The 17,837-nt window shown below is 49.3% G+C and overlaps 1 protein-coding gene across 1 annotated transcript in view; it reads left to right on the forward strand.

Moving 5' to 3' along the window:
- The first annotated feature begins 11,200 nt into the window (after positions 1-11,200).
- DPP6 (dipeptidyl peptidase like 6) overlaps positions 11,201-17,837 on the forward strand; it is an 831,643-nt gene continuing 825,006 nt past the window's right edge. The window contains exon 1 of the mRNA XM_039230760.1: positions 11,201-11,293. Coding sequence (XP_039086691.1) covers positions 11,243-11,293 — 51 coding nt within the window. The 5' untranslated portion in view covers positions 11,201-11,242. The remainder of the gene's footprint in view (positions 11,294-17,837) is intronic.

Raw genomic sequence — 17,837 nt, forward strand, 5'->3', positions numbered from 1 at the left:
TATTAATTCTTCCAGGGGAATCCATGAGTGGGGAATATGTTTCCATTTGTGTCTTCTTCAATTTCTTTTATCAATGTCATAGTTTTTAGTGTACAACTCTTCCCTCCATGGTTAAGTGTATTCTTAGTTATTTTATTCTTTTTTTCTTAGTTATTTTATCCTTTTTGATGCAGTTGTAAAGGAGGTTGTATTTTTAATTTCTTCCTCTGCTACTTTGTTATTGGTGTATAGAAACCCAACAGATTGCTGCATATTAATGTTGTATCCTGCAAATTTACTGAATGCACTTTCTAGTTTGAACAGGTTTTTGATGGAATCGTTAGGGTTTTCTGTATATAGTATGATGTCATCTGCACGTAGTGACAGTTATCCTTTTTCCTTTTCAACTTGGATGCCTTTTATTTCTTTTTCTTGTCTAATTGCCATGGCTAGGACTTCCAATATTATGTTGAGTGAAGTGGCAAGAGTGGGCATCTTTGTGTCATTTCTGATCTTATGGAAAAGCTTTCAAGTTTTTACCATTGAGTACAGTGCTGGTTGTGGGGATGTCATATGTGGTCCTCATTATGTTGAGGTGCATTCTCTCCATACCCACTTTGCTAAGAGTCATTCATTTGGACTCTGGAGAAATAAAGGGACATAGAAAGATGAAAAGGCAAACAAATATATTTTTTAAAAAATAGGAGGGAGTTATAATAGATGTAGTTGGAAAAGATGAAATAAGATTTTAAAATGTGAAAGAAAGAAAGAGAAAGAACAAAAGAGCACCTATGCCTTTAATAACACTTGCTGATCTGCCAAAGCTGTGAGAACACAAAGGGCCGAGATCCTTTGCCCACGGCCATTGGCCCATCAGCATCAAAGTCAGATCTGATACAAGTTCTACTCCAGCATCTTAATTCTACATTTCAGACTGTGAGTCTGTCGTCTTTAACAATACCTACTGCCATGTTCATTGTCACCTTTGCTTTACTCGGAGTGGGCTGACCTCACAAAATAGACCCAGCTAGTTCTCGAAGTCTGGGTTTTTGTCTTGTTTTGTTTTGTTCTTAGAAGTTATCCCTAAATAATGCCTAAAATGTTTTTTCCTAGACTTTTTTTTTTCCTAAGTGAAATTACAGATCCAAACTCAGGCTGTGCTTGCACGTGCAAAGGAAAACAGGCTAGCTGTGGTGGCCTCAACTCAGTGTTTCATATTTTAGGTTTCTCCCAATATCTTAGCAAGTCAAAAGTCAATCTTAATGCATTAAAACTATTTGAAATTTGCTTATAAAAATTAGGCCATTAAAGAAGTTTAAACAAATGAGTAACATTGCTACTTAAAATGCTGACCAAGAGTCAATTTTCATAAGGCTAAAAAATACAAATTAATATGAGAAAAAAATAAATACACCAACAGGGAAAAATGAAGCAAATATTATGAGGAAACGGTTTTTAGAAAAATGCATGTATAAAAAGATGGGTTTATCTTAAGTAATGACAGTTAAATAATATTTGACCTTAAATGTTTTATTTCCACTTAAAGTTTCATTAGTCAATCTTTTGACACAATTAGCATTTCATGTTTTATTATATAGCCATTCCCATATGCAATTGCCTTTTATTTCTAATTTTACTTTCTTTAAGTTAAAACTTAAAAGCCTTCTAAGTGCTGGGGCACCTGGGCAGCTTAGTCTGTTAAGCATCCATGTTCAGCTCAGGTCATGATCTCATGGTTCGTGGGATTGAGCCCCATATTGGATGCTGTGCTGACAGCTAGCTCAGAGCCTGGAACCTTCTTTAGATTCTGGTCTCCCTCTCTCTCTGCCCCTCCCCCACTTGCACCGTCTCTCTCTCACTCAAAAATAAATAAACATTAAAAAACAATCTAAATGCAGAATCTTCCTAGAGTTTTCCTTTTCTTCACCCATAGTCTTTTAAAAAAGTTTTGGGGCACCTGTGTGGTTCAGTCAGTTAAGTGTCTGACTCTTGATCTCAGCTAAGTTCTCAGTCTCAGGATGATTAGTTCAAGCCCCATGTTGGGCTCCCCCCTGGGAATGGAGCCTACTTAAAAAAGAAATTATAATTCTCTCTTTAAGAAAAAAGTTTAAGTGAAGGACTAAGAAGCCCATCTTTTTATTTTATTTTTTATTTTTTTTTAATATATTTTTTTTTATTTCTAGGAGAGAGAGAGAGAGAGAGAGACAGCGTGAGCAGGGGAGGGGCAGAGAGAGAGGGAGACACAGACTCTGAAACAGGCTCCAGGCTCTGAGCTGGCAGTCAGCACAGAGCCTGACGCGGGGCTCGAACCCACGAACCGCGAGATCATGACCTAAGCGAAAGTTGGATGCTTAACCGACTAAGCCACCCAGGCGCCCCAAGAAGCCCATCTTTTTAAAAGGTACAACTCATTGGGGCACCTCGGTGGCTCAGTCAGTTAAACATCTGACTTCAGCTCAGGTCATGATCTCACTGTTTCCGAGTTTGAGCCCCACATCAGGCTCTGTGCTGACAGCTCAGAGCCTAGAGCTTGCTTTGGATTCTGGGTCTCCCTCTCTGCCCCTCTCCCACTTGCGTGCGCGCGCTCTCTCTCTCTATCAAAAATAAATAAACATTTAAAAAAAGGTACAACTCAATAATTTTTAGTATGTTTACAGAATTGTACAGCCATCAGCATAGAGTATTTGGTGCTTGTACCCATTTGTAGTCACTCAGATCCATGGTCACCCAAACCATTCCACCCACCCCCCCTTTGTATCCAGTCTGTAATCCACCTCTGTCTGTGAATTTCCCTATTCTGGACATTTCATATAAATGGAATCATACATATGTAGTCTTTTGTGATAGCTTCTTTCACTTAGCATAAAACGTTTATAATATTCCTCTATGCTGTTACATGAATCTACTTAATTCCTTTTATGTCTGAATAATATTACACTGTATAGAGACATGCCATTTGTTTACCTGTTCATTAGTTGATGGACTTTTGGGTTATTCCCCTCTTTATCCTATTGCAAATAATGCTGCTCTGAACGTTTGTATACAAGTTTTCGTGGGCAGATGTTTTCAGTTCTGTTGAGTATATATACCCAGGTTGAAACCTCTGGGTCAAATGGTAACTCTGTGTCTGGCATTTTGAGGAACCACCAGATGGTATTCCCTAGCACCTGTACCATCTTACCTCCCCACCAGGAATGTACAAGATTCCAATTTCTCCACACCCTCACTGTCGGAGGCCAGCTCCAGCATGTCCAGGGGTCCCTGAAGGATGGACGGTGTCGGCGAGAGAGAGTGAGAGAGCCCCGAGATTCTTTCCGATCACCAGGCAGCCATCTCTGTCCTGTCGGTTTTGGTGTCTTTATTTAAAAGTTCAGCAACAAGATGAAGTCAGAGAAAAGAATTTCTTACAGTGGGAGGCCTTTTGTGATATCAATTGCAGAATTATTCTGACCAAGGAAATAACAGAATGTTCTTACTGAAAAACAGGATAACATATAAGTTAAATTGTATAAAGATAAGCCAGGAGTCATTCTGTCTGGCTCTCAAGAGGATGAATGTTTCTGAATTGGTTTGTTTGTGGAAACTATCATGGGGGCCCTGAATGTGTCAGTCTTTGCACTTGGGTTATGTTTTAGCTACTCTTATCTGTCCTCATCCCCGCTGCCAGTGTTCGGGAGGGTGTTTGTGGAATGCAGGCCTTGAGGAAGGGACTGCAATGCTTCACCAGTTAGCAAAGATATATGTAGTAACTTCGTTCTGCCCTTAACCCCAAAATAGGCTCTTTGTCTCGGGGCCAGGCTCAATTGTAACTCCTGTGTTCTTAACCCCCTTTATTATCTACGCCTTGGGTCTGCAAGGCCCATAGGAAGAGCCTTTTGACAATCACCCACAGAGCTTTCATCTAAAATCTCTCTTGCAAAGGGAGGAATATGCTTTTCCTTATGAGGTCTCTGTGTTCAGAATATGGGTCTGATATGGAATATTGTGAGGCTTGGTCAATACCAGCAGTCTCATTTCCAACATGAGCCAGTAGTAGCAGAAGGGGACACCAGTTTTCATTTCTCCTGGCAGGAGCTGTGCACTGCTGTTTCCTTGCTGTAACTGCCATCCAGAGAGGCTGGTGTGGCTCCTGGCACCTCACCAATACTTATTTCTGACATTAAAAATTTTTTTAATGTTTATTTGTTTTTTAAAGAGAGAGAGAGAGCACGAGTGGGGGAGGAGCAGAGGGAGACACAGAATCCAAAGCAGGCTCCAGACTCTGAGATGTTGGCACAGAGTCTGATATGGGCCTCGAACTTACAAACGTGAGACCATGACCTGAAACAAAGTCGGACGCTTAACCAACTGAGCCACCCAGGTGCCCCAACTTCTCAAAAAAATTTTTTTAATGTTATATTTACTTCTGAGAGAGAGAGACAGCATGAGCAGGGGAGGGTCAGAGAGAGAGGGAGACACAGAATCTGAAGCAGCTCCAGGCTCTGAGCTGTCAGCACAGAGACCAGCATGGGGCTCGGACCCACGAACCGTGAGATCATGACCTGAGCTGAAGTCAGACGCTTAACTGACCGAGCCATGCAGGCACCCCCCGCCCCCCAACATTTTTATTGTAGCAATTTTAGTAGGCGTGAAACGGCAACTCATTGGGGCCTTGAGTTAATATTATTTTTCTGGAAAAATGAAATGGTCAGGCTTACATTTTTAAAAATCTACGCCTGTGGCATTTTGAGCAGGGAGGAAATAATGCGTGTTGTGTGTGTGCCTCAGCCATAGATTTACCATGGGATGTAAAACTCCCAAACCGTGCAGGGTTGACTCTTCCTGATTGCTGAGGCCTGTGTCAGTTTACTGACAGTTATTCAGGTTTTCATTTCTGTCTGGGCATGTCTAATCAGGCTCAGGAAAAAGAATCTTGGCAGAAGTCAAGAGATCTATGGGTTCCCAGCTCGGTGCCTAAACTGGCCCCAGAGTCTTGGAAGCAAAGGAAGACCCCTCGCCTTGCCTAAATATACTTTCTATGTCTATTACTTTCAGTTCATAAGCGTTGGGCCATTTCTCTTCTAAAAGAGATTCCACAGGAATTCAAAAATATACATTCTGCTCTACTGGTTCCATGAAAGAGATGTTATATAAAGGAATTTCACATTGCCTAAGGATAATGGGAGTCTCGTACAGTTAACTGCTTTTATTTTCCCATAATTTGCCCATCTGCAAAGCTTCTTTATACAGATATTCTTAATGTATAAAAGAGCTAACAATAGTTTAATACTTCTCACCCTTCCTCCAGAAGGTATTAATACTAACAAAATACTGCACGAGTCAAGAGGTCTTAACTGTGATTCGGTGGGGAGGTAATCTGAGCTGAGGAATTGACATAGCTGGCTGTAGCCTAGAATGTTGGGAAGTGTGACATGACCGTGGGTCTGAAACGCAGGGTGTCTGTCCTTTGTTCCTCCAGCCGTCGATGGGGGGTTCAATAAAACACCCGAGTTATTGTTCAGACAAGCGCGAGGAGAAGAAAGAGACTCTGAACCATGTGTATTTTGGTCCATCGAAGTCTATTACCTGAAATAGAAGACCACTACGGCCTACCTCATAGAAAGGATTGGGTCAGAGTAATTTTTTTCCCCAAGAAGCTTGTGATGTCCTGACCCTGTTGAGTGGAGTGAGGCCATAGATAGGAGATAAATAAAATAATACAGAATTTCCTTGGCTCTTGGCCCTATTCTGGCCAGGTGACACACTGCCAAAGGGAAAGGTCTTCTCATTAAATCTGGAGGACTGTTTACAGACACTCTTGAGAGTCCTCTGAGATCTCTACCATCAACAGAGCAACGTAGCTGCGCTTAATTAGAAAAGATTCATGTAGACACTGTGCCACGTCAGTCCTTTGTTGCGAGTGCAGTGGGAGAGTATTGTGCCTTTTCGTTCCTCATTTGGTTTCTTTCAGAAACAACTGCACGCCTCCCCCTCATCGGTCACAGTTTGAGGGCACGAAGGGGCAAAGGGAAGCAGGACAGAGGACACCCCGAGTGTGGTACAGGGAGGCAGACACATACATAAATACGTGTGATAAGTTTTTAGAAGTGCTGTGCTGTGAGCAAGGTGAGTGTGTAAGTGGCCAGCAGGGCATTTTAATGTCACACTGTCACTGAGTTGAGACTCAGCGGAGCTTCAGTCCTTTGGTAATATGCCTGCATGGTCCTGAAGGAACAGGAGGGATGTGGGTCAGGTGCGAGCCGGGGTGACCTTGGACTTGCCGGTGTCGCTTGGGTGACCCACAGAGGACACTTCTCCCAACCAAGCTGTTTGCCACGACGTTCACGTCTCTGTTGTTCCTACTCAGACGTGGTGCAGGGTTTCTGCTGCTCTCCCTCGTAGGGCACAGTGGAGGAGGTTCATCGGGGCCATTGAGGAGGCCACCGGCAGTGGCCGTCTGTACCTGAGGGCCCGGGACTCTGCATGTCCCGTAAGCAGTGGCTCACGTGGCTGGCTTTCACGGCTACTCTCACCTCCGTCCCCATCACCCACCCGTGCTTCCCATGTGTTTGCATGATTTTTTTTTTTTTTATGTTTATTTTTGTGAGAGAGAGACAGAGCACAAGCAGGGGAGGGGGCAGGGGAGGGGCAGAGAGAGAGGGAGACACAGAATCCGAAGCAGCTCCAGGCTCCGAGCTGGCAGCACAGAGCCCGTCGCGGGGCTCGAACTCACGAACCGTGAGATCGTGAGATCATGACCTGAGCGGAAGTCAGGCGCTTAACCACCTGAGCCGACGGGGCACCCCTCCATGTGTTAGCATCTTCCTCTGCTGGCTCTTCCTGTCCTCAGCTCCAGGCCCCTAACGTCTACATTTATATCGCTCCTTTGAGATGTATTTCAGCTGTCACCTCTTGTTTTTAGTTTTCTCTGATATTTACCCAAACATCCCACAACCCCTGTATTTTATATTCTAGGATCATATCTTATTCTTACTGTTGTTGTCAATCTTGTTAATTTTGACGTCTCCCGCCAGATACTGTGGGCATTTGAGTACAAGATCTGTTTCCTGTAATAAAATCACTGTGCCTGGCATATCGTTAGCGCCGCTACGCACCTTCACTTAATTTGTTTGATTTCTGGATGCTTTCTCAAATCCATTGCTGCACCCGTCATTTTGTAAAATCAGTACTGACAGATCTTGTTTTTTTCCCAGAATATACCTTCCTGAAAATTCAAGAGTAAAACAAATTACATAGAATGAATGATGTGTTTAATGCAGTAAGAGAGCTCACGTTTTAAAGAATGTCAGAGATGACTTTACCTGTGAGTGAAAGAGTAGCTTGTGATAACCATCACTCTCTCTTCCCAGGCACTGTGCTGGTTAATTTCATAAGTCACCTTGACTGGGCCATGGGGAGCCCAGGTAGGTTGGTCAGATATTATTCTGGGTGTTTCTGGATAAGATTGCCATTGGCATCAGTAGTCTGAATTAAGCAGATTGGTCTCCTGAAAGTGGGTGGGCCTCATCCAATCAGCTGAAGACCTGAATAGAAAAAGGCTGATGAAGGGAACAGTCCTTTTTCCTGAATTCTTTAAATTGGGACATTAGTTTTTTCCTGCCTTCAGACTCAAACGGAAACATCAGTTCATCTTGTGCCTGGAGTCTGTTGACTTTTGGACTAGAATTTAGAGCACTGGCTCTCCTTGGTCTTCAGCTTGCTGACTGCAGATCTTGGGACATGCCAGTTCATGTGACACAATTCACGTGAGCCAGTTCCTTATCATAAATTTACACAAATACACGCACACATCCCATTGGGTCTGTTTCTCTGGAGAATCCGGACTCAACGCCACCGAGGCTTATACTTCATATGTTGGGAATGTCCCATGTTGGGTTTCCTTAAGGTCGAATTCACCTGAATAAAGTGAAATCTCTTGCAAGACGTGAGAAGACAAGGGCACCGATCAGATGACTTGCCGAATCTCTCCTGCTGGAAATGCTGCCTGACGTCCATTGTGAAACTGAGTCTTTCGCCAAAGTCTCACCTGAGAGCTACTTTAAGTCAGAGCAGCTGCTAATGCACACAATGCATAAATTAAGAGTAGAGCAGAAAGGTGGACACGCCCGGTGGCTGTCTTTGGCAGGTCTGCAGAGAGCCTTCCGGAGTTAAATAGATGTCCACGAATCAGCAGGAAGCAAAGGTCAGTGGGACGTGGGCACAGGAACGTGGCAGGTCTGCCTGCCGCAGCCTCGCCAGAGATACGATGTTGGAAATGAGATAAATGTCCTCTCTTTGCGGGTGTCAAGGAAACAGGAAGTACAGCCGCAGACACTGGACACGAGCCGATGCTCGCGGGGAGGTTCTGACGGCCATGCCACCTTCAAATACTCCCTCATCCAACTTCCTCATAAAGTTAATATCTGAAAATAATATGACAATAGGGAGTCGTCCTATTTTCAGCATTTTTTTCTTAAACTCCTGGCCGCTTTCCTTCTTGGGGATCCCTCTTTATCCATCCGTATTCTCTCTTTCCCCAGCTTCCCGCAAGTCCGTGGCTAAAGGCAGTTGAGTCGCAACGAGTGAGTCGTCCCAGCTGCTCGTTCAGAGCTGCTGCTTTGCTCTTTTATTCTGCACAGTGTTCCTTCTTTTTGTTTCCACTGCTCCCTTCTTACGCCTGCTTTTCAGTCCGTCATTTCTGTGGGCCTTCCTGCCAGAGGTCAGGCGGTGATAGGACACAGGGCCCCCCACGAATGGTTTCGGCTGGCACAGTTTGGGGAGTTCTGGGAAGATCTTCAGTCAACTCAGTCGTATTTACTTAGGAACTTCAGGTTTAATCCAATGCATTCCACCTTCCACTTCCAGAGATAATTCACAGGCAGTTATAACAGTGGCAAGTTAAACATAGTTTCTCCTCTTCTCTTGGTCCCCTCCCTACTCCATGGAGCGGAGGAGATGGGATGGAGAAAGGGGGGGGGGGGACAGTTCCAACTGGCCTGTTCTCGTTGGGAACGTGGAGAAGGTTCCAAATGAATTAATGCTTCCTTCCCGTAAAGGAAAAGAACCACCTTCATTTGGTTGCTTCAAGCCAGTTTAGGTTGGTGGTATTTTTTGGTCCACGTGGGGCTGGTGGGTTTAGTGCAAAGTTCAGTAGTATAAGGAATATCTGCGTGAGTGTTCATTTCTGGAGAAAAGTTGTCATAAAGAATCCTAACACAGAAGGCAGGAATGTTCCTCCGCATTCCCGGAAATGCCAATCCACGTTCCTTTAAAAGCTGCTTTTCAGGGGCACCTGGGCGGCTCAGAGCATCCGACTTCAGGTCAGGTGGTGATCTCACGCTCCTGAGAGAGAGTGCCGCATGGGCTTGCTGCTGTCGGTGAGGGGCGAGCTTTGGATTTTCGGCCCCCACCCCCACTCGTGCTCTCTCAAAAATAAATCAAACGTTACAAAAAGCTGCTTTTCAAGCATTCAGCTTGGCTCACCTATTTCTTCTGCCTAATTCTTAAGCCGGATCATTACTAACAAGTAGTTTTCACTTGTACACCAGGTGCTTGTGTGTGCTTATGTATACATTATCTATAATGTCTAATAAGTGCATGCTTGAAGGCACTGTGTGATTTACATATAATTACTGTTGCAGTTGCTACGAATTTTCTGCTTCACTATGGGCTCAAAGCTGGCATCGTATTCATTCTGATACGCGATTTTTTTGTGAATGTAAAAAAAAAATGAAAAGCTGCTCCAACCTCTCCCAGTCGCCACTGCCCCCAGGCGAGGGCGCGAGCGCGCACGCGCGGGGACACACACACACACACACACACACACACACACACACACACACACACACGTGAGTTGAAGCCTGATGCTTCCATGACCCTTGGAGCAGCTCCAAATACCGTTTCCGGAGCGCCCGGGCCCCTCGTGGAGGAACGCCGCGGCGTGGGGAGGCAGCCTCTGTCTGCTCTTGGCCGCGGCGCGGCTGGGTCAGCACTTGGATTCGACCACCCTGTGCGTGCGCGCTCTCGGGAGCGCGCGTCCGCGTGTGGTCCAGGTTGCGCACCCCGGGCAGTGATTGATTAATCCCGGGAGCGCCCGGGGCGCGGTCCCTGGGTAACCTGCCGCTTGGGGTGCAGGGATGGGGGCTGGGTTCGGGCCCGGCAGACCCGCAGGCGCCAGGCCAGGCCTTGGGAAGCCAATGGGATCCCTGGCGGAGACACAAAGACCCCCGAAGGGCCGCGGCCGGGCGGAGGCCCCCAGGGGCGCGGAGCCCGGGAGGCCAGGTGCGCGGCCAGAGGGCGTCCGTGCCGGCAGATTCGGACGCGCACCCGGAGCTCAACCATGGCGACGCAACGTGTGTCCCCCAGTAACTCGCAACAACGTGACTGATGAGCCGCCGTCCCCGGCCTGCCCTCCGCTCCGCGCTCGGCTTGGCCGCACTGGCGGCGGACGGGCGGGGCGCGCCCGGCCCTGCCCTGCCCCTGCCCCCCTCCGGCAGGCGCCGCGGAGCCAGTCACGCCGGGCGGGAGGCGGCGGCACCCGCGGAAAGCACCTTCGTGCGTGTTCGGAGACCCAAGCGTGCCAGCGACGCGCGCACACACACGGACCCCCGGGGAGGGGGCGTCTCCCAGCTGTACCCACACAGTGAGGGTTCGCGTCACCTAGCCGCCGCCCGAAGCTTCCGGGTCCAGCCCAGTCCTGGCACAGCACCGGGTGTGAACGTGCGCGCGCGCGCACACACAGACGCGCGCCCACACACACACACACACACACACACGCGCGCGCGCGCGCGCGCCCGCCCGCCCCTGGCGCCGCCGCCGCCCCGCCGGGGCCCCCGCCTTCAGGGACAAGTGCGGCCAGCGGCGCGCCCCACGCCGCCCGCCGGAGGAGCCCGGGGCCGGCCGCGCCGCCCGAGTCCCCGCGTGCGCCCCTCGGGTCCGCGCCGCCGAGGCCGGCGGACACGCACGCAGCCGGAGCCGGCCCCGGCCCCCGGCCCCCGGCCCCGGCCCCCGGCCCCCGCTTCGCTGGAGAGCGCGGCAAGCCCCGCGCCCTCCGCTCCGGCTTCCTCGGCGTCTCCCGCGGCGGCCAGGAAGCGGTGATCGCTGTTGCGATCCGCCGGGGAGCGGCGCGGGGCCGGCGCAGGTGGGGAGACCGAAGACCTGGAAGAGCTGGGGTCCTCCCGAGCCAACTCCCCGCAGCGATCGCCGGCGCAGCCTCTCCCCGCTGCCGGGACGATGGATTAAGTTACTCCTCCCGGGGCCACAAGTCGTGCAGACTTGCGGAGAGATGAAGGAAAAGGCGATGATCAAGACCGCTAAGATGCAGGGCAACGTGATGGTGAGTGTGGCGGGCGAGGCGCAGGGTCGGGGGCGCCCGCGGTGACCAGCGGCGGTGGGGGGGCGTCCTGTCCCCGAGACCCCGAGTCCCCGGGCCGCGCCCGGTGGAGCCTCCCCCACTTCCCAGGGGCGCCGAGGGTCAGGCTTCTATCTGCACATCGCAACTTTGCGGCGCTTGGAACCGGGGCGGGGGGTGGGGGGGGGCAGGAGGGCGGGGGGGTGTGGGCGAGGCGAGGCGAGGAAGGGGCGGCGGCCTCGCAGCGGTCAAGCAGACCCCCGGGGCTGTCCCGGAGGCGAGGCGGGGAGAGGACCAGGGCCCTGCTGCCCGCGCGCGGCCTCGGGGCCGCGAGTCCCCGGAGCTGGAGACCTGTTGGGGTTGGTGAACCTCTGGCACTCAGGGCGGCGCCGCTAGCTCTGCTCCGGCCGCCGCCACCGCGGCCACCCGGCCAGCGGGGCCCTGCCCCCTCCCCCCGCCAAGGCCGACCGGACTGTGCCGGCGAGCGTGGTAATGGCACGGGGTCCCCGAGGGTTCCCGTGCTCCCCGAGACCCCTGTGGGCGGGGGTCGGCTCCGGGATGCAGGGCCTGGGGGCTAGCGTAGCGTGGACAACTTTGCCAACTCGGGGACCCCGGCGTTCCGCCTCCCAGGGAGCCCCCCCCTTCGCCGGCCTGCGCCCCGCGCGCTCCGCCTCGCCGGCGCCCCGGGCGTGGGACCTAGGGGTCAGGGCGCTGAAACCTCCTGGCGAGGACGAGGAGGTTGCCATCTTGTTCTGGGGAAATTGTGTGTGTGCCTGTGCGTATTTATTTGGGTGATGCTTTAACCCTTGCGGTGTTGGTGGAGGATGGCTAGGAGGGGGTCTCTGTGTTTGCATCACTCCGCGCCGGTACTGGTTTGGGGCCTCGAGTCGGGGATTGATTGGCGTGTTACTTTTGAGGGCACAGCTGGAAACGCAAGAATTCTTTCAGGCGCGAGGTCTGGAGTTGTTGATGAAGCGGGTTGGGTGTAGGTGAATCGGGGAGGGGGCGGGTGGCCGCAGGTGGGTTCGGAATAACCCAGTCAGTGATCCATTTTGAGGTCTTGCTTTAAACAACAAGAGACAAGAAATGAAAAATTTATTGGAATCAAACATATATCCGGGCTGGCTTAACCACACCCACAGCCAGACACCTGTTGCCCCCCGCCCCCCCCCCCCCCGGGGTGGAAGGAGCCAGTTCTGTGCAGAACTTGACCACTGGCCCCGAGTGCACACTCCATCCGGGATAGCTCTGGGAGCGCAGTAGCTTCATGGAGGGGGTTATTCGGCAGGACTCCCACCCCATCCCCAAATGACAAGCCCTTCATTTGAGGGCCTTCATCAGTTTGTGGGCTCTGGAGTTCACTGCCCTAATTGCTTGCCGTGAAAATACATCCGTTTCTCTAGTTTCCCCCTTTGAAGCCAATGTGTTATCCAGCATAATTTTTTTGTATAAACATGACAGAAACATGTTTGGAGTAATGTGTTCCAACTTAATTCCCACCTGCACCCATAATTCCCCTTGTTATTACACCAGAATGTGCTAGTAACACCTTTTCAATTATGACTGAGGCAAAAGAACAAATTTGAACGAATTATGTTGATCACAGAATGACGCATTGATGGGTTACCTACATGTGTTGTCACACAGGCGCCCCTTCCCATGACTTAGATGGGATGTTGGGACGTAGCAACATCTTTGTGTTCCATCTGAAAAACTTTTCAAGCCCTCCCCCCGCTTTGCCCCTCTCTGGGTTTATTCTGGAAAATGAAGAATTAAAGGCGTTTTTCACCCCTGCTCTGAGTGGGGAAGGACGGTCCATGCAGACACCGCACGGCATCCTCTGTGTCTGCTGTTAATGATGGCAGAAGTGGAGCCGAGCCTAGAGAGTTGTACAGCAACCAGACGTATTTTTAGGCTCATCATTGGCCCAGGAGAAAATGAGATCCAGACGCCATCAACTTTCCATCGTCCTGTCAGTTTTTATATTGGCAATTACTACTCTGCGGTCTGGTTTGTACCTTTTTTCTGAAATGTCCCGTTCTAGCTACATCCACGCAGCTTTAATGGAGTGATCGCTTTCTCACTTAAGTGGTTATTTGGGGACTTCCTGATCCTTAATTCTTCATCAGTCATCTTGGAAGCCTCGCCAAGCACAGCCTGGCTTGGACCGCATGACTGGCAAACTCTTGTCACTGGCAACTTGATTGCGATTCAGGTGCTATTTTCCATCCCGGATGAGGCCGGGCTGAATCACGCCTGGCGCTGGCAGGGGGGCTGCCGCACGTCTGTGATGGAGGGAGCGTTTTGCATTCTGCAGAGTCAGTGCATGGACGTGCACGCAGGTGCCGGCACACACACACACACACACACACACACTCACTGCACCTCAGTTTGGAGCTCTCCTGGCTCTCCGGATGCACCCGTGAAGTTGGATAGTTGTAAGGGAGACCTTTGGCACCGGCAGCACGGTCAGAGCCACACCACGGTCAGCTGCAGCCGGATATGTACACGGTTGTTCGCTCCAGCCCCTTCTCACGCTGCCGTGGTGTGGCCATCGGGGACCAGAGACAAGGGTACCCTGATTTTTGTCTAAAATCTTACCGAATTTTGTCTAAAATCTTACCGAATGCACTGTTCCTTACACGCGGCTTTAGAAGTGGATCCCTGCAGACAGGTGATTAAGAGAAAGCAAACATCAGTATAATTTATCTGATCTCGTTTTGGGTTAGTAAGCGAGTAAAAGGAATAATGTAGGTGGAGCCAGCTCATGGCTTCTATTTTAATTTTTGAAAAGAGCCCATTTCATAAACTTTATTTCATTAAAAAAATTTTGTTTACATTTATTTATTTTTTGAGAGACAGAGAGAGACAGAGCACTAGCAGGGAGGGGCGGAGAGAGGGAGACACAGAATCCGAAGCAGGCTCCAGGCTCCCAGCTGTCAGCACAGAGCCCGACGCGGGGCTCGAACTCACAAACCGTGGGATCATGACCTGAGCCGAAGTCGGACGCTCAACCGACTGAGGCACACAGGCGCCCCAAACTTTATTTCTAATATTGTCAAAAGCCCCAGTCTGAGCCTGGGGCTCAGCTGCTATTTACTACCCTGAGAAAGAGAGATGGAGATTTTTCCCATTCTCCCAGAACAAAAATTATTTTTAAAAATAACTGTATTTTCACAAGATCTACATTTGAAAAGCTGCAGGGAGTGGTGATTCACATGGTCTTTCAGCCCAGCCCTCCTTTGTCATTAATGTGTTGATATCATACTTACTTAACTGCCGTTTCAATCAGACAGGTTCTTTTGGAGAAACTTACCCTCTTGTGATGGGTTCTAAGATCAATAGAAAATTGTATTATCAGGAGGATATTACTTCATGCTAAATTCTGTTTTGTGCTTATGAGCATTTCTCAGACATGGAGCTGCTCAATGGAGACTCAGGAAAGGTTGGTTAAAAAGAAAAGCCTTGGGGCGCCCGGGTGGCTTAGTCGGTTGAGCGTCCGACTTTCGCTCAGGTCATGATCTCGCGGTTCGGGGGTTCGAGCCCCGCGTCGGGCTCTGTGCTGACTGCCAGCTCAGAGCCTGGAGCCTGTTTCAGTCTGTGACTCCCTCTCTCTCTGACCCTCCCCTGCTCACGCTGTCTCTCTCTCTCTCTCTCCTAGAAATAAATTTAAAAAAAACATTAAAAAAAAGAGAAGCCTCGGGGACTGCTCTGTGCCCCATGCCCTGTGGGACACTCCCCCCTTGCCTTTGTATGTTGGTGGCTCTTCCTGTAGATGGTGAGTTAATGATGGTGAGGTGGCCTTTTGGTGACCAGGCTTATGTCAGAGGAGGCTCAGAGATTGGATGGAGTGGATGAGAGGTCCGAGGGTCACAGGGACACTTGAGCATCTCCTGGTTGATTGGTTTTGGTGATAAATGAAAATTGCAGTCGGGGAATTCACTCGCTGGAGAGGGGAAGCTACTGTTTTTCCTGAAGTTGCTAGAAGTGATTTGAGGGCTTTGGTCACTGACTGGAGATATCTGTGATGTTTTGAGCCGAGTATCTTTTCAGGCCTTGCCTTCCCCTTCCTATGTTGAGTAAAAACCCTGGATGAGAACCATCTGAAGTAAGAGCTTATTTCCAGACCATTTGGGTAGCTCACCGATTGATTAGATTAAACAGGCTGACCTTCTGACATTGATGCTCTATTTGTGATAAGCCCGGGTGAGCAGAGGAAGCTCTTTGAGGTTTTTAGGTAAATTACAGGGATTTGTGTGGGACACAGACCCGTATTGCTGAGCCCTTCTTGGGAACCACCATGCACGCTTGTAAGGTGATTTTCAAGGGTACAACCTTGAGTGATGCAGGGGTTTTCCTCTGTCGGGGGGTAATTGGGAACACCGTCCCTGCTTCCTTATAGGAGTTGACACCCTGGTGACGTTTAGGCACCCCTTCCTAAAACCATGAGCCCTGTAACTGAGCTCCTCTCGAAATCTCGATGAACCCCCCCATGCAGGAAAACAGAGTGGAGCAAGGGTCCATTTCCCACACTCCTCTTAGGGGACTTAGAGGATTGGGAAGACTTGACACACGCTAACTGCCAATAAAAGATACACCAGTTGATGAAGCTTCCAGGGTGAAGTCCTCAAACCCAGAAAGGGGTGGTCAGTTCTTTCTGGGCTGTCTTATGAAACACTGCCAACAAAGCTTTGGTGCAGAGGTCTGGCCTCTTTTCCCTGTGCGGAGACTTCGCGTTGAGATGTGTAAATAAATACGCTAGGCTGGCCATTCCTGTACCTCAGGCATTTCTCTTTCCTGTGTCCTGTCTTCATACTAATGACATGACTCAAAACTTGTTCATCTTTTGCACTTTGCACATCCTGTGTTATTACTGCCAAGAGGTGGTGCATTTCTGAGTATTAGCATCTGTCGTTCACCTGTGGTCAGTTGCTGTGCACAGTGGGACTCAAACAGGTGGATGTGTTCGGTGCACAGACAGGTGCTCAATTCTGCGCTTGGTGTAGGTCCGTCCCTGGTTTTAGCCATACAGTTTTTCTTTTATTTTTAAGAACTCCTTCAAATTCTTCAAGTTCTAATGCATCAGGTCACAGAAGAGAGAATTCCATACGTATAGTATTTTCCACTTGCAGCTACAATAAAATTGAAGCTTATGCTCACATTATGGGTTCCTGTATGTGCTTTTTAAGGCACCACCAAGCCATTCTCTGACACCAGGTGGGTGTCCTGTAATGCAGTTCAGGGCCAACGCCTCTGGATGCAGGGAGGTAACACCACTTCCCGCAGGTTGGGGACTCAGTCCCAGAAGACTGCCCCCACTTCAGATTCAGAATCTTGAGTTCAGGTGCTTCTGACAGATTGAGTAGAAGTCACAGGTTTCCAGGACGCCCTTCTCAGGGTCTATTAATTTGGTGGGGGGGCTCCCAGAACTCAGGACACCGGCTCATGTACTCGATCGCTGGTTTATGACAAAGCCTGTGAGAGGAAGTGGATGCATAGCCAGATGAAGGGTCACAGAGGACATGGTTTGGGAGGGTCTCAAACACCAGAGCTTCTGTCCCCACGGAGTTGGGGTGCCCGCCACCTTGGCCGTGTTCTGGTTCACCATCCTGAAAGTTCTCAAAGCCCCATCTTTTGGGTTTTTAGGAAGGCCCCATTACATAGACACAATTGATTAAATCATTGGTCATTGGTGATTGATTTGACCTCTAGCTCCTCTCCCCTGCCCAGAGGTTGGGGTGGGACTGAAAGTTCCCGCCTTCTTATCAGCTGGTTAACTTCCCTGGCAAGCAGCCCTGTCCTTAGGGGACTTCCTGAAGACCAAAGCTTCTGTGTGGGACCCCTGGGGACCTTGCCCTCAGTATCTCTTCACTGGGCTGTTCATTGGTATTCTTCAACATCCTTTGTGATGACCTAGCAATAGAAACTCGGTGTATAGAAAGGGGCTGGTTCTGAATAACAAGACACCCATTTCCCAGTTATGGCTCTAAGAGATTTCGGGAACTGAGGACATAAGATCCAATATTATGACAAAAGTTGCAGGAGATTACAAGGCTCTGGGGAGCTGTGAACCCTGCAAGCCGACCAAACTTCCGTTGACCCTCGAGCAACATGGGTTTGAGCTGCACGGGCGCACTGATGCGTAGACTTTTTTCGATACATACAGCAGAGTCCTGTAAATGTATTTTCTCTTCCTTGTGATTTTCCTAACAACATTTTCTTCAGCTTAGTCGCTTTATCATAAAAATATAGCAAATAACACATCACATACAAAATATGTATAACCGACTGTGTCATCTGTAAGGATCCTGGTCAGAATTAGGCTCCTATTAGTTAAGTTTCCCGGGAGTCAAGATTATATGTAGATTGTTGCTAGCACCGGAAGTCAGAGCTCCTGACCCCCATGTTGTTCAAGGGTTAGCTGTATATATTAGTTATAAATCACAGTATTGTAGTTAAATAACTACTCGATATCCTTTTTTGTGGGGAGGGAAATAAATCTAGACCATTTGTTCCTTTTCCTCCCATT

The sequence above is a fragment of the Hyaena hyaena genome, unplaced genomic scaffold, assembly GCF_003009895.1.
Source record: "Hyaena hyaena isolate Hyena2069 unplaced genomic scaffold, ASM300989v1 scaffold_50, whole genome shotgun sequence".
Classification (NCBI taxonomy): Eukaryota; Metazoa; Chordata; class Mammalia; order Carnivora; family Hyaenidae; genus Hyaena; species Hyaena hyaena.